We start from the raw sequence: 17,841 nt of genomic DNA on the forward strand, positions 1-17,841 counted from the left end.
ATTTTGAGATGCCCATACAAATGAATACAAATCTGTGGGCAAAAGATACCGAAAAGATATAATTGTGTAAATCTGTCAGTTTTGTTATTGTTCAGTCGGCTTCCTTCTTTAATGTTTTTATTATGGTAAAATATATACAATGTAAAAATTACCATTTTATGCTACTGATGAACCTATCTGCAGGGCATGAATAGAGACTCAGACATAGAGAACAGATTTATAGACACACTGGGGGCAGGAGAGGGTAGGAGAATTGAAACAGCAGGACTGAAATATATACGTTACCATATGTAAAATAGATAGCTAATGAGAAGCTGCTATATAACACAGGGAATTCAACCTGGTGCTCCCTGATAACCTAGCGGGGTGGGATGGGGTAGGAGTTGGGTTCAAGAGGGAGGGAACATATGGATACCTATGGTTGATTCATGTTGATGTATGGCAGAAACCAACGTAATAGTGTAAAGCAATTATCCTTCAATTAAAAATAAATATAATGTTAAAATATTATGTTGTAAACATTTTTTAATAAGTAAATTTTTAAGAAATTACCATTTTAACCATTTTTAAGGGTTCAATTCAGTAGCATAAGCACACTCACAATGCTATGCAGCCATCCCGAAACATCCATTTTAGAACCATTTTATCATCCTAAACAGAAATTCTGTACCTGTTAAGCGATAACTCCCCCCTTTTCTCTCCCTGTGAGCCCCTGGTAACCTTTATTCTACTTTCTGTCTCTATGAATTTGCCTATTCTAGGTGCCTCACATAAGTAGAATCATTATTTGTCCTTTTGTGTCTGGCTTATTTCACTAAGCATAACTTAGTCTTTAAGGTTTATCCACGGTGTAACATATATCAAAATTTCACTGCTTTTTATGGCTGGGTACGTTCCATTCCATATATACACATTTTGCTTATTCATTCATCAGCTAACAGTCACTGGTTATTTCCACATTTTGGCTACTGTGAATAATGCTGCTATGAACGCTGGTGTATGAGTACTCAAATTCCTCCTTTCAGTTCTTTGAGTAAATACCTAGGAGGGGAACGGCGAGATCATATGATGACTCTATGTTTAACTTTTCCAGGAACCACCAAACTGGTTTTCACAGTAGTTTCACCGTTTACATTCCCATCAGCAATGTGTTGAGAGTTCCAATTTCTCCACACCCTCATCAACGTTTATTTACCTTCTACAATTTTTTTTATAATAGCCACGTCCTAATAGGTATGATGTGGTATCTGCTGTGGCTTTGATTTGCACTCCCGAATGACTCATGGTGTTAAGTATCTTTTCATGTGCTTATTGGTATATCTTCCTTGGAGAAATGTCTATTCAAGTCTTTATCGTAATGTCTATTCAAGTCCACTGCCTATTTTTGAACTGGGTTTTTTGATGTTGTTATTGAGTTGTATTTCCTTATATAGTGTAGACATTAATCCTTTAGCAGTATATGATTTACAAATATTTTCTTCCATTCCACTAGTTGTCTATGTTTTGACATCACACAACAATACACTTAAATCTGTAGTTTGTAATTCTTTGAAAAACTACCTATAGTTGTCCCTCAATATCAGAGGGGGTCTGATTCCAGGACTCCCCAATATCCCACCCCACGTGGGTACCCAAATCCCCCAGTGCTCAAGTTCCTTATGTAGAATGGTACAATATCTGCATATAACCTATGCACATCCTCCCACATACTTAAAATCATCTTTAGATTACTTAAAATATCTAATACAATGTAAATACTACACAAATAGTTGCTGGAGCATGGTAGATTCAAATTTTGCTTTTTGGAACTTTCTGGAAATTTCTTCCCCCAAATATTTCCTACTTGCAGTTGGTTGAATCCATGGATACAAAGGGACAACTGTAACAGCAACATAAGAAAACACAACAAAACAACATTCATCACCACTGAATACCAGATGAGAATTAAGATCTGTAATTCTGTGAGATACAGTACCTATTTTCCTAGGTATTTACATTACAAAGTAAAGTTGATTAAAATTTTATAAATGTTTCATAAAATAATAAAGAGCTTGTACAAACAGAAACAACCAAGTAGAACACACTTTCAAGGGCTTATTAACCCTTGTCATCTCCTAGAAGGACATTCTTCTATTTAAAACCTTGTATCTCCTTATTTTATCTCCGTTTAGCAACCCAAGTGGCCCTAATAATCCATCAGCATTCCCCCTCCACCAAGCAAAAACAAATAAAACAGCAACAATAAGAAAAAACTTCTCATGAAGCCTGATATTCTGTCTTTATCAGTTAGAAATGATTTACACCGTGCCCTGCAAATGTGTTCCAAAGACATGACAGATCTGTGAGAAAGTCAAGGTCTTAGAACTTAGGACTTCAATATCTTTTATAAGAATACTGTCACCAAAACAGGTGTCAAGTAAATGTAATGTTAATAATGTATTAGGGGCTCTGAAATGAATTCACAAAACAAAGACTACGAATGGACTATATATGAAGTCATTTATATGAACAATTATTCTTTGGAAAATGATTATTCTATTTAGGAACAAGATTAAATTCAAGTTATATATTTCTACTTTTAGAACAAAACTTCAAACTTACGAAACTCTAGAGATTAAATACAAATTCTCTGAAACTTAAGCCCAATATCTAGAACTATTTGCTAATTAACAAACAAGGCCAAGAATCTGATGCAGGAAAGCCGGGACTCTGGGGTCACTAGGGACCAGTCGGCTGACTGGAGGAGGGGACCTAGCGCTAAGTTCATCTCAGTTCTGGGTCAGTGTTTTCTCCATTACCTCACAACTGGAACACACTTCTCAGCTGGGCAGCGATTTCAAATCCTCTCTGGAAACCATCAGGGTGGAAATTATAACAAACAAACTCCAAAGCTTTGGCAAAAGCTCTCTCAAATTATTAGAAACCTACATATAAGTAGGTTATTCTCAGGTGTCGCCTGAATCTCACCTTTTTAGTTACTGTACTAAAAAGAAAACAGCAGCAACCATTTTACTGAGCTCTTCCCAGGTGCCAAGAATGGGACCAAGTATGTGACATGCACTATCTCACTCCATCATGAATTACCCTATGAAATATTTATACTGCTTCTGTTTTACAAAGAGGAAATGGTGGTGTAAGGAGATTAAATAATTTGCTCAAGGTCACATTCATAAGTAGTGGTTAGAATCAGGATTTAAATGCTTTCAAAGTTAATTAATTTCTAAAATACAAATCCAACACTCTGTGGTCTAATACCAACACCTCCTAAGACCAAGCCCCCAGAGGCAGTAATTCTTCATCCAGAGACACAGATATTTTAAATATATACTAGGCTGTGAACTGGACAGTGGCAGGTACTGTGTTTTGATTATCACGGAACTGCTAGTTTCAAGCACACTGCCTGGTACTTGAAAGGTATTCATTAAACACCTGGTGAATATATGAATAACTGAATTCATGAATAAACAAAATGTATCAGCTAAAGGCATCGTCAACACACCCTCTGGCTTCTGAACTGTGGACTAACATCAATGCTTTCATCAAAAAAATCAATTCACTTCTATTTTTAAGAAAATCCATCTAATTGGTCAAATATTAAGTCTTTGAGGGCAATGATTTTACTAGTGAGTAAGTATGATTATTATAGTAGTAATAAAAGTGTTACGGACTTAACTGAGTTTGTGTTTGCAAATTCTTGTGTTGAAACCCTAATCCCGGGGCCCTCAGAATGATTCTATTTGGAGATAAGACCCTGAAAGAGGCAATAAAAGTAAAATGAGGTCAGTAGGATGGGCCCTAATCGAATCAGAATGATGACCTTATAAGAAAAGGAGATTAGAACGCAGAGAAAGATGACTTCATGAAGAGGCCACAAGAGGGTGGCCGTTTGCAAACCAAGGAGAGGTCTCACAGGAAACCAACTGTGCAGGCACCCTCCACCACTAAGAAAACAAGGTTCTGGGTTGTTGAAGTCCCCCAGTCTGTAGCATTCTGTTGTGGCAGCCTGGGCAAACTAGTACAGTAAATAGCTATCACTACTGAGTACGTACAACACGCTCTGCTGGGAGCTGGGTCACTGAGGGATTGGAGCTGGCTGGAGCTCAGTCTCTGTGAGGAGCTGCCTCTAAGTAAATATTTACACTCACGCACTTCCAGGGAGCTGCACTACATTTAGCAGGGCTCATTTACCCAACACCTGCCACACACCAGGCCCTGTGGTAGGTGCTACACAAGGTTCTGGGATATAAAATGTGCTGAGACCTTCCACAGAAGTCCTCTGGCAGCAGATAAATTCAAGTGGGCAGGCCATCTGCACACTGTGGCTGCCACAGTGATGACTGGCATCTACTGAGGAGCCAACAGGTACCCAGAGCTCACCGTGCCCTAAGAAGTGACCAACGCTCCTCATGCACAGAAACCCTATGAGACACCACTGCTCTCATTTTACAAAGAGGAAACTAAAACAGGGAAATCAGGTAACCTGAACCTGCTTTGGGTCCTACAAGCCAGGTAAGTGGTAAAGCCAGGGTAACAAGTGAAGTGAAAGTCTCTCAGTCATGTCCGACTCTGCAACCCCGTGGACTATACAGTCCATGGAATTCTCCAGGCCAGAATACTGGAGTGGGTAGCCATTCCCTTCTTCAGGGGATCTTCCCAACCCAGGGATCGAACCCAGGTCTCCTGCACTGCAGGCGGATTCTTTACCAACTGAGCTATGAGGGAAGTCCAAAGCCAAGATAAGAGCCTGGGTAATCTGGGTAGGGTCTTAACCACTCTCTGCAACCCTGTGAGGCAGTGAGCTATGAGAGGAACAAGGAGACCAGTTGTGGGGGAAAAAACTAGTAATCAACAATAAACTATCTGGAAAGCCTCACATATTTAAAAATTAAACCATATATTTCTAAATAACCCATGAATAAAAGAAAAAACTCACAAAGAAAATGGAAATTGTACTATGTGATGATAATAATACAATGTGACAAAATTTCTCAAGAAAAAAATGAAGAAAAACATAGCTTAGGGGCAAACTTATAGTCTTCATTGCCTTATTAGAAAACAATAGTTTTTTAAAATATCAATGACCTAATGGTCCACCTTAAGAAGATAAGAAAAGCAGGCCAAAAATAAGTAGAAGAGATAATAAAGTTTAAGAGCAAAAATCAATGACACAGAGAACACAAATTACCAAGTCCACAATGAAACAGGGACACCACTATAGAAGCTACATTTATGAAAGACAGTAAGACAATATTCTTAACCTTGTGCCAGTAAATTCAATAACTTAAACAAAATGAAAAATTACATAAAAAATACAACTTAAACACAAAATGCTAAATGTGAAAATATATGGTTTGTGAATTCTGTCAAGCATCTGAGGAAAAATAACTGCCAACTGCACGGAAACTATCAGAATACAGAGGATGAAGAAAGGCTGCCTGACTTGCTCTGTGAGGACAGCACAACTTCAATACTGAAGACAAAGGCAGTACAAGAATGATAATCATAGACTAACATTCTTCAGAAGACCTAACACTCCTTAACAGCACACTGGTAAATCAAATCAAGTGATATATATAATCAAGCAGGGATTATTTCAAAACTGTAAAATTGGATAAATATTAGGAAAGTAATCAATGCAGTCAGCCAATATAACAGTAAGAGGAAAAACTATACAATCATTCTGTATACAGAACTATACAGAAGAACTATACAGTCATTTCAGGACATGTGAAAAAAGCATTTGACAAAATTCATTACCATTTACAAAAAAAAAAAGGGAACTTCCTAAAGCTTGGCTGATGGTATCTGTAAAAAGCCTATAGCTAGCATTTAACTTGATGGTGAAACACTGAAAACACTTTCCCCCAAGACTGGGAACAAGCAGTAAGATGCTGGCTCTTACCACCATCCAACATCTTCTGAGAGGTTCTAGCCAATGCAATAGGAAAGGAGAAAAATAAAAGCATACAGACAGAAAGAAGTAAAACTATTCCCATTTACAGATGACATAATTATTTATGTAGGAAATTCCAAGATATCACCAAACCTACCAGTGAATTTAGAAATATAATTTATATAATATATAGCATTTTAGGGCTTTCATTGTGATTCAGTGGTAAAGAACCCGCCTGCCAATGCAGGAGGTATGGGTTTGATCCCTGGCCTGATTCAGTGGTAAAGAACCCGCCTGCCAATGCAGGAGGTATGGGTTTGATCCCTGGCCTGGGAAGATCCCACATGCCGCAGAGCAATTAAACTCGTGCACCACAACTACAGAGCCTGTGCTCTAGAACCCGAGAGACACAACTCCTGAGCCCATGTGATGCAACTGCTGAAGCCTGTGTGCCCTAGAGCCCGTGCTCCGCAACAACGGAAGCCACCGAGTAAGAAGCCCATACACCGCAACTAGAGAAAAGTCCACGCAGCGACGAAGACCCAGCACAACCGAAAAGAAAAAAAATTAGGACGAAGGAAATACTCAGAAAAGATATACATAAGTAAGTGGGTAAATCAGGTAAATCTAAATAAATTTGATTTAAAAAAACTTATAACATTAAAAAAATCAATCCTAAGTACAGAAGCAAAGAAGTAGAAAATATTTTAAAATAATACATACATAGTACAGAAAACATAAAATCCTTAGGAATGAATTTAACAACTATGTAAAGCCTCCACACTAAAAAACTATAAAACGTTGTTGACAGAAATTTTTTAAAAACCTTAAAAATGGAAAATATACCTTCTTAAGATTCATGGCTTGGAAGTTTAAGTATTATTAAGATATCAGTTCTCCCTGAACTGATGTAAATCATAATCTCAGCAGGCATTTTTTAGAAATAAAAATGACTAACCAGTTCAACAATGTACATGCTAATTCAGAGAACCTAAAATAGCCCAAACAATCCTGAATCAAAAGAATAAAGCTGGTGGCATTATACCACCTCACTTCAAGTCTTGATGTGTGTGATGCAGAGTGATCTGGAATCAGCCATGGAGAGACAAAGAGATCAATGGAACAGAATAGAGCCCAGAAATAGTCCAACACTTACAGTCATTTCATTTTTTACAAATATGTCAAAGGAATTCAATGGGAAAGAGTCTTTTCCAAAAATGATGCTACAATTGTACATTCGCATGGAGAGAGGGGAGGAGACATTCAAGCATTACATCAGACTACAAATAGAAATGAAGCGAACAGATCACAGACTTACAATAAAAGCTAAAACTGCAAGGCTTTAGAAGAAAACAAAGGGAAATATCTTCACAATCAGCAAACAGACGAAGATGTCTTCAGCCAGACACAGAAAACAAGTCATAAAAGGAAAAAACTAGCAAATAAGACATTATCAAAATTAAAAATTTCTGCTCACCTTAGGTAGAAGAACCACTATCAAGTACAATAAAAATAAGGAGTATTCCTTACTGTGCTTAACTGCATTTACAATTATCAACACAGATAAAAAGCTAAGAATGTTTCTGAAATGAATGGAGTGTTGATTTAAAAACTTTTTGTTGATGAATAATAAAGACAGAGGAAAGCACATGAATGGTAAGTGCACAGCTCAGTGAGTTTTCACACGTGAAACCCACATGACCAGACCCAGGGCAAAACCAAGAAACAGAACATCACTAGATCCTGAAAGCTCCCTTGTCTGTCCTTCTGCTCCCTCTCTGCCCCTCCGAAGGTCATCACTATCCTGATGTCCAGCATCACTCACCATATTGCAATGGATTTTAATTCTTTACAACTGACTGGAACACAGAGAATAGTAGAAGTTGCAGAACTGACAGTTAATGAACAGATATCTTACCTCAAGATTCAAGAGTATGAGAATTTTATCAATGAAATGAAATACAGTTTTCATTACAGCATACCTTTGGTTAAGAACGCCCTCCATCTCACTCCTATTCTTCCCTTGTGGGGATAATACTTACATGGCCTCCAAAATCTGAAACCCTCCTCGATTCTCTAGTTATGTATATATACCCTTTTCCCAGTCACTTCTATCACAGTGCCTGTTACATTGTTCCTGTAAGAGTTATGAGTCTCCTTTCTCATCAGTGTGTAAACACTTAAGGCCAGGGTTCTTGACTTTTCTAAGTTTCTATACTTTAACTTGGTCTAGTTGCTGTCAACATGATACAAAATAATTGACTATTAGTTGAAAACCCAATGGTATGGAAGCTGTTAAATGAGTAAAATTATTTAAATTAATACCTCCAGGCCATAACAGCCTATATCTGTAGAAAGAGGGCTGAAAGCAATACAAGTGAAGACTATTATAATACATATTTTAGAATACTCTGACTAGAGACTGAAAAGATAAGTCTGGACCCATAGTTTCCCAATGGTAAAAACTGAAGTAAAAGCTCACTTTAAATGTATGAATAATTATTTGGTAATGCATTAACATGAATATTTTCCTTTGGAATCAAAATGAGATTTTAATTACCATGTGGCAATGATATACTTCCAAAAAAGGGGGTACATAATTTTACATATGCAAAAGAATAGACAGAAACAATGAAAATCAAATAATCTCATTTTAAGTTCATAAGTAATGGCAATAATTTCATCTTATTAAAATAGAAACATGAATTTTATATGAATTAACTTATAATAAATACTTTTATTACACACAATGAAATAAGAATAACTGGATCCTTATCTATTTAGTGACTTTTTTTGGAAAATATATCTATTTATATAAACAACTGAGACTTAATCCCAAATCAATTAATTTATATAGCAATTTTTGCTAGAACTACATACCATCTTTACACTTTTCTATAAATAGTTGATATGAAAAATACTTCTCAACTTTCAATTAATGTGTTTATGACAAATACAATTCATAGACTTATATAATTGATACGCATAAGTCAGTTGATAATGATGATAAAAAAGAGCTTCACTTACTGCTATTTCTCTACATGCCGACATAGAGATCCCGGTTCCTTCTATTTGTTTTAAAGCATAGTCTTTATCATCTTTCCTGTGAAAACAAAGTGATTTTAATATATAAATAAATCTAAATGTACATTCATTTTAATATATATAAAGAAATAGGAATCACATACACTTTGACACCCTTCATATATAATCACATAATTTCACATAGGAAAAACTTTTTAGATAATCCAGCACAATCACATTATTTGATGAGGGAAGTTATAGTCAAAGGAATAAAAAGACCTGTTCAAGGCTCTATGCTTATTTGCACAGGAGAAAGATTCCAAAATGAAGCTCCTGACTTCCACCAAGTAAGGTTCTTTCTGCTTTAATATGTGTACGCTTCCCTATGTGTGTGTACATGTGTGTACATGTACACAATGCATATAAAGTAAAACTTGCTTTCTTAAAACCCACTCAGATATTAAGGGGTCAAAAAAGTTAAGAAATGAATGCATCTCTCATGAAGTACAAAATGGTTATGATTTAAAACATGTTGTAGTTCATATCCCCAGATACCTTCAAAGAGATTCACTCAGTTTGTGTTTGCTGAGCAGTCACTGTCTCCAGAACTGGGGATTGACTGGGGTTCCCACCTCTGTGGTGGAGCTTTCCGTGTGTACCGGCAGTGAGAGGTAACTAACCGACCCACCACAGGATATGTGCTAAGGCGCAACCCGCAGAGGTGACCCAAAAGTCACGCTGTGGAGACCCAAGCCAAGTCTCCTCAGCGGAAATCCCAACTAACCAAGGCCTGAAAGACAGTCCTCAGACCTTCTGGACTCAGGACCGTTTTTCTCTCTTGGGTGTCAATGAAGACCCTGAAGAGGTTCTATCAATATTAACCCTCTTAGCATTTAAAAATGGGAACTGTTAAAAACACAGCCCACAAAAGCACATACCCACTAGCCATCAGAGCAACGGCATCATCACCTGCCTTGTCACCTTTGAGAAAAACCCACTGTACACTCATGAGAATCAGAGTGAGGAAAAGCAAAGAATACAGCACTATTGTGAAAATAGTGTTGACCCTGCAGATCCTCTGAAAGGATTTTGGGACACCTAGGGCTTCCCAGATCACACTCTGAGAACTGTGCTGTGTTAAAAGGGAAACAGTGTGCCTTATCACCTGAAGGGAGGGAAAAGCATTTGAAAAACAGTCACATTAAATAACTGGAGATGAAGCTGGCGATATAATTAGGAACCAGATCATACAAGTCTTTTTACTCCAAGAACAAGAGGAGGTGCTCCATTCAAGATTTTTAAACAGGAGAATAGCAATCCTCCTTTGGGGAAAACATCTTTGCCTACCCTTTTTGAATGCTAGGGAGGTGTGTGTTGGGGGTGGGGGTGGGGGGGAGAAGGACAGGAGGCTGAGAGATCAGTTAAGTCAACAGTGTCAGAATGACTCAGGTGAGAGGTGATGCTGGCTGCTGCAGAGGAGATGGCTGGAGCCACGTGAGGCAGCACTGCAGCCCACAGCATAGAATCCTGGGGGTGAGAAAGGAGGAGTCGTCATCTGCCTCAGGGAACAAGCTAACAGCATCATTCACAGGAGGTCAGAGGGAACAGGAAGATGAGCGCTCCGCCGTGTGCAGGCTGAGTCTGATACTTGTGAGACACCTACGTGGGAGTGCCAAGCTGAAGAGACCCGTCCAAAGAGAAAGCTGAAGATATTAGAGTATACATACCATCATCCAAGTCAGGAGAGTACATGAGGGGAGATCAGAGACTAGGAATAGCAAGAAAAAGAATTTCAGAAATGGGCAGAATAGTAAACAGTATCCAAAGCTGCAGAGAAGCCTAGTAAGGTGAGGACTGAGCAGCGTCCACTGAATTTAGCAATGATGAAGTCACCGAGGGATGCTGGACTAGGCAAAAATAGCTGCGGTGACGCAGCAGCAGAGTCTACACTGCAGAAGGCTGAGCAATGACTTGGGCATTAAGTCAACTGAGACGTAGGTGATTCTTTGAAGGTGATAAAATAAGGCAGCAGCTGGAGTAGTACACAGATTAAACATTTCTTAAGATGTAACAGACTCGAGTATGTTAAGAACTGAGAGGAAGAGCCCAGAGAAAAGGAAATGAGAGGGGAAAAGGAGAAAAGCAGACTGAAATGGGGGGGGGGGGACGACTAGATTGCAAGCGAGGTCAAATGCTTCTCCATCATATCACTAACAGGAAGACCAAGGAGGATACAGGTGCAGAGGGGTGGGTTCAGAGGCAAAAGCCAGGGAGTTCTCATTCTGATGGCTTTCATATTTTTCCGATGTTGGAAATGAGATCAAATACTAACAGAAAGGGCAGGGTGATAGAGCTGGGGTTCTGAAAAGACCGAAGGTTTGACTGAACAAAGGGGTAACTCCTTAGAAAATCAATTAATTTTATTTAACACTTTATTATTTTAAATTATTAAGTCTGCTTGGCTTTATCTTTGCTTACATATTTACACCTTATCTTTAGTTGCAAAAACAAATCCCAATGACATTATCTTTCTGAAAAGAGATTTGTTTTATGACAATCAGATCTACAAGTACTTTCTAGCAAAGCACACAAATGGGCACACATTATATTAAAAATACATTAAGAATATCTATACTTAACGTTCACCAAGTTGGAATGATGTCTGAAAACTTAAAGGGGGCATTAAAGAGAGTGACACAAAAACAAAATGAAATTGGGATCAGAATAAATCCACCAGGGATTAGACAGTTCATGTGCAAGCTACTAATTTAAACAGATGGTCAACCCAGGAGTGTGACAGGTTGTTATATCTACTGCTGAGGATGACTTCCTAAACTAGAGCCCTCTGTGGAGAGAATGAGCAGTGGGGAAAGAAAAAAACCAAAGACTAACTCATTCACCCCCCTTAACAATCACCTCTGGACTTTCTCTTCTTTAAAAACCGCCTTGTGAAAATTTCTTCAAAATGAACTAAAAATTTTGAATCTGCAATCATTTCTCTCCCTCACCCCAAGTAGTTACATGTTTTATCTTTTTAAAAAGTTATAAGAAAGAAAGGTAAATGGGAGAATACTTTAAAAAAAAAAAAAAAACACCTTAAAAGATGTGTGATTATCAAAAAGGCAACAACCTCTTAAAACTCACCTAATTACCATCATAATATAACAGTACTTGGTGATGTGTGGAGCACACTTCTTTAACCACAAAGGCAGAGTAGAGAGGAAAAGGAGTCCCAATCTAGTCGTAGTAGTCAGACTATCAATAATAACTGCAGTATAGGGTTCTATATAAAGTACTATAAACACAGGGGATGTTCAGCTATACCTTGAAGGGTTGAAGGAAAGCTTCTACAAGAGTATACTTAAGCAGAATGTCTTAAGACTAAAGAAGCTTGTCAGGAAAGGAAAGAGGGGCTGGGGAAAGAAATGAGTAGTTACATGAGACATCCTAGGAAGACGGAACAGCATGAACAAAAATACGGAGGCACAGGCAGGGTCTGGCTGCTTGGAGAAGAGCAAAATGAGCAGCAGCTGCGTAAAATCATGGAACCACGCGGACAGCCCCGAGGTCTGCCTGCTTTCAGAGGCGGGGTGGGAGCAGAACTTTCACGTCAGCTGTCTCCAAAGGGTGCAGAGTATGTGTGCCTCACCTCAGGGAGTGTACAAAACAAATGAGGACGACAAGAGAAAATTATTACATTTAAAGATAAGCAAACAAAGCTAGAGAAAGTGTGTCATGTGACATGAACAAAAAGAGGAGGGTACAGCCACGATGAACACTCGCCTTTAACAGATGAGGGGGGCGGGTAAGTTAATGGCTGCAAAGGAGTGCTTACAAAAATGAGCAGTGTTCTGGTAAAACAGAGTACTGAACACACATATCTAACTTGACTCCCCTCCTACACCCTACTAAAACTATGGAAAAGGCACAAACTTATAAGAAGATGGCATATAAATTTGGCAACTAGAACAAAAGTGGACAAACAGTAACGGATGACAAGATCAAAAAAAACCAAAGAAGCTGATAGAAAGCTGAGCACCACCTGGATTTTCAGAGTCAAATCCTCAAAGCTGAGACCTGAGAAGACAATAGCCCTCTGGAAGCAGAGCTGGCTAGGCAGAAGATAAACTGAGGACAGAGCCTAAGAAACAGCAGTAAAACACAGAGAAATGCGAAAGAAAAACAGAGAATATCAGAGAACCAGTCCAGGGAATCCAAATAATTAGGAGTTTCAAAAAAAAAAGAACAGAAAAGAGAGGCAGAAAACTTACAAAGTAATTCAAGAAAACTCTAGCAACTGAAGGACAGGATTTGTAACACTGCAAGGGTTCAATGAGTTCCCATCACAAATGAAAGCCCACCCACATCAAGACACAATATTTAGGTATTTCAGAAAAGTGGAGACAAGCGGCAGATTTTACAAGCGTCCAGTGAAGATGGGTAATGGGCCACCTAAAAAGGATCAATGTTATTCAGCCACGAGAAAGAAGGAAATCCTGCCACTTGTGATGACTTGGATTACGTGTGGATCTTGAAGACACTATGCTGCTGCTGCTGCTGCTAAGTCGCTTCAGTCGTGTCCAACTCTGTGCGACCCCAGAGATGGCAGCCCACCAGGCTCCCCCATCCCTGGGATTCTCCAGGGAAGAACACTGGAGTGGGTTGCCACTGCCTTCTCCAATGCATGAAATTGAAAAGTGCAAGTGAAGTCGCTCAGTCGTGTCCAACTCCTAGCGACCCCATGGACTGCAGCCTACCACGCTCCTCCACCCATGGGATTTGCCAGACAAGAGTACTGGAGTGGGTTGCCATTGCCTTCTCCAGACACTATGCTAGGTGAGATAAATCAGACAGAGAATATCATTTACATGTGCAGTCTCCTGTAAATAGAGAAAGCAGAAGAGCAGTTACCAGGGGTTCAGGGACTGGGGAGGTATTGTTTAAGGGTAAAACTTGCAACCAGCAGATAAAAAAAATCCTGGAGATCTATGCACAGCACAGTGTACTATAAACTTCAAAGTTGCTAAGAGACTATATCTTAATTATTTCCATCACAAAAAAAGAAATTATGTGATGTAATAATTCTGGTTAACACAATAATTTTCCAGAGCTGTTCAACCTTATCACTGATGTAAACAACTATCTTCCCTTGCCAGATACTTAACCAGCTCTACATGCTCTCAGATTAGGTGTTTGGCTATTTCTGAAGCAACATTAGGGAAAGACTGCACTTGAGCTCCCATGGAAATGGCCTTGCCATGTTCTGCAGTAAAACTCTTTGGATCCACAGCTCTCAGTAACAATGACAGACCACTTCCTCAAATTACTGGAAGACTGTCCAGCTAGAGACCCCAAATTGAGGATTCCTAAGAATCATCCAGAAGACAATCTCAGAATAAGAAAATTATTCTGAGATTAATTTTCTACCCGAGACCTTTAGATCAAGTGGCCTGAGAGAGACAGCTTCCACCCTCAGCAATTACAGAACAAAATCTAAATAGTTAGAACCAAAGATTGTCAGGCTTTAATCTTCATGTTCTCTTTTTTAGTTCTTTCCCTTCCTCTCTGCTGCTTTAAACTTCTGAATTGTTAACAGACACTTCTTGTTTCTAACAATGATACCCATAATGTTGCTCTTTGCACCCCGAGTCACTCCTTGCATGAGTCTTATTCCCGGTTACAATTTGCTCAGAAGTTCACTAAAATTTGCAAATAGGCCAACTGTTGAAATTGGTAGCCATTCTTTTGGGTGCAACTCAGCTCATCCTAGTTCTTGGGTACTGAAGTACTAAGCAATTCTTTCAAATAGCCAACTAACAGTAAACAAGACAAACAGCCCCTATGATGTTAAACCTAGGATGGTTTGTCTATGCCCAAACCACACTTGGGACCTTGGTGCTTGGATTACAAACGGTTAACAATCGCTCAGCATTTGCAGTGCGCGAGAGCTCGGGTGCCATCTCCAGAGTCTTCCAGTGTACAGCCACTTTAGGTTCAGAGGGCTCAATAACTAACCTTACAACAGAAAGTATTCATAAAATACTGACTTCAGTTAACAGTAGCTGAGGCTTTCCGAACAGTCTCCTGGTCAGCAGAATCCCAGCACAGAGGAGAGCTGGATTTCACAGAACAATGTCCCACAGGGCTGAATCTGGCCAAAAAGAAGGCCTGAGAAAGTGAAAATAAACCCCACTGATAATCAATCTCTGATATCTCTCAGAAATTAGTGGCAAGGCCAGTAGAAAAGGCAAGCAGGAAATGGAGTTTTGCCCAAGGCTACAGCAGAATGGCAAAAGAACTAGAACGGCCCTTTTCTGAGCGATGACTGCTCTGACTGATGATGCCCAGCTCTGCTTCGCTCCTCCTGCCTTGAGCAGAATACTGAGGCACCCAATTACCAAACGACCGCTCCCCGCCCCCCATGCCAGGATCCAGCCCACAGCTGGTCTCCTCCTCAGTTCTTCCTTAGAATCATTCCACCCACACTCACCTAGAAGACCCCCCTGCTCTGGGAGCCAGGTGTGCGCCCACCCTTGCTGCAGCAGACCAATAAGCTCTAGTACTGGCGCATTCCTGGGGCCTGTATCATACAGGATGCCCAATTATCTCACACGGAGTTACAATGCATTAAAGCAAACTGAACAACAGTCCCTTTCATTTAAATCGGGTCAGCTCTCAGAGAACACATTCTAGCTAGCCATGCTAAGTTTTGCTTAAAATTCCTTTTCAGGTTAACTTGTTAGCTCTTTCAATCATTCTGACAAATGGAATCTGCAACTTTTTGGTTAATTACATTAGTTTATTTAGAAGATTATTAGAACTACTAACTCTTGATTTGGGGGGCGTTCCTGTGCTTGGCACTGTTATAGTTCCTAAGATATACCAATGAACAAGACAGACCCAACAGGAGTTACTTCCACGTTTCTCAGGAGCTCCAGATGCCAAGCTCCAGGAAGTTACAAAGCTTCTTGTAAACTTAGCTATGAATCTCTCTCCTCTGCATTATCGTGAGGGATTCAAGCTCAGTTTGTTAGCTCTCATACTTCAAATGCATCTTTATCTTGTTTGGAAAAAAGCTACATAAAATTTAAAAAGTATTTCTAAGCTTGGAGACTAGAAAGAAACTCCTGGTCCTTTCTGTTATGAGATTACAGTAAAAGGATCAGATACCACTAAATGTATACCTGGAGTACAACAGGTGAATATTTTTTAAACGTTCAGGTGTATTCACATGCCTGATGTGATGCTCCTTTTAAGAAGAAAATCTTTGGGGCCAAGCAGAAATAAATTGGGCAGATATGCAAAATAGCAGGAAAGACGAGTCATTAGGGAGTTAAGGATTACACATTAATTTCTCTTTTCAGTGTTGCTCATTTCTTCTAGCATGAATATTAAGGAGAAAAAGAATGATTATAAATTACCAGTGCCAAAATACAGTTCTTGAAGTCAAGATGCCATGATTATAACTTTATTCTTCACAGAGCTGTGTTCAAAAAAAATGACACTGGGAAGACGACTTAAGAAACATGGGTTGGTTGTTTACTTTGATGGAAACCCCCACATTTAATGATATCTGATCACATTACTGTTGATATATTTAAAACGCGTATGTAAATACATGCACATATATATATGTACACGTACGTAGATAAAAACTTTCACATACTTGAGACAGACAGACATATATACACCCCAAAATACATGTGTCTATGTACATGCAGAGGAAGAGGAAGAAGAAAATAATTTTTTATGTAGTTAAGTTACTGACTGGCCATAGTACTGTTTTAATTTAAACAGCTATGAGAACAATTATACAGGTGCTTCATGAAGAAAAAAGCATTGCGGTTATTATATAGTTTACATAGCTATGACAGATTATCCTTTATACGGCAAGTGTTGTTTAATAATGACTCAAGCTGTTGTTACATATTCTATGAACAACCAAGAAAAGAGGTGATACCTTAAAACAAAAGATTACTTGAACTTTCAAGCTTTATTTGTAGCATTCACAGATCTACAACCTTTTAATTACGCAAAACTGAAATACAGTGAAGAGGTCAAAAAATTTAACTGTGTGTAAAAACTATGATTTAACAAATTAACATTCTGAGTGGTTGGAAATCAAGAGAAAAGGCACAATCAACTTCAGGAAAGGAGGAGGGCTATCATCAAAAAATCCACAAACAAAAAATGCTGGAGAGGGTGTGGAGAAAAGGGAGCCCTCTGCACTGTTGGTGGGAATTTAAGTTGGTACAGCCACCATGGAGAACAGTAAGGAAGTTCCCCCAAAATTAAAAATAGAGCTACCATATGACCTAGCAATCCCACTCCTGGCCATATATCTGGAGAAAAGAATAATTCAAAAAGATACACGTACCCCAATGTTCACTGTTTAGCCAGGACACAGAAGCAACCTAAATGCTCATCAACAGATGAATGGATAAAGAAGATACGGTACATATATACAATGGAATATTACTCAGCAATGAGAAGGAACAAACTTGGGTCATTTATAGTGATGTGGATGAACCTATATTCTGTCACACAGAGTGAAGTAAGTCAAAAGAGAAAAACAAATATTGTACATTAATGCATATATATGGAATCTAGAAAAACAGTTCTGATAAACCTACAGGGCAGGAATAGAGGTGCAGACGTAGAGAACAGGCTTGTGGACACAGGGCGGAGAGGAGGGGGTGGGACGGACTGAAAGTAGCATTAATATATATACTATAATGTGTAATAGAGGTAGGGGGAAGCAGCTTTATACCACAGAGAGCTTGGCTCAATGCTCTGTGATGACCTAGAGGGTGGGAAAGGGGGAAGGGAGGGGGGCGCGAGAGGGAGGGGATATGTGTATACACAGCTGACTCACCCTGTTGTACAGTAAAAACTAATACAACATTGTAAAGCAATTATATCCC

General features: G+C 39.0%; 1 protein-coding gene across 3 annotated transcripts in view; it reads right to left on the minus strand.

Annotated features, from left to right (window-relative positions):
• CDK8 (cyclin dependent kinase 8) overlaps positions 1 to 17,841 on the minus strand; it is a 73,156-nt gene that overhangs the window by 39,593 nt on the left and 15,722 nt on the right. For all 3 annotated transcript variants that reach the window (XM_070380498.1, XM_005902190.3, XM_005902189.3), the window contains exon 2: positions 8,921 to 8,996. In XM_070380498.1, the coding sequence (XP_070236599.1) occupies positions 8,921 to 8,996 (76 nt within the window). The remainder of the gene's footprint in view (positions 1 to 8,920; positions 8,997 to 17,841) is intronic.

The sequence above is a fragment of the Bos mutus genome, chromosome 12 (assembly GCF_027580195.1).
Source record: "Bos mutus isolate GX-2022 chromosome 12, NWIPB_WYAK_1.1, whole genome shotgun sequence".
Lineage (NCBI taxonomy): Eukaryota > Metazoa > Chordata > Mammalia > Artiodactyla > Bovidae > Bos > Bos mutus.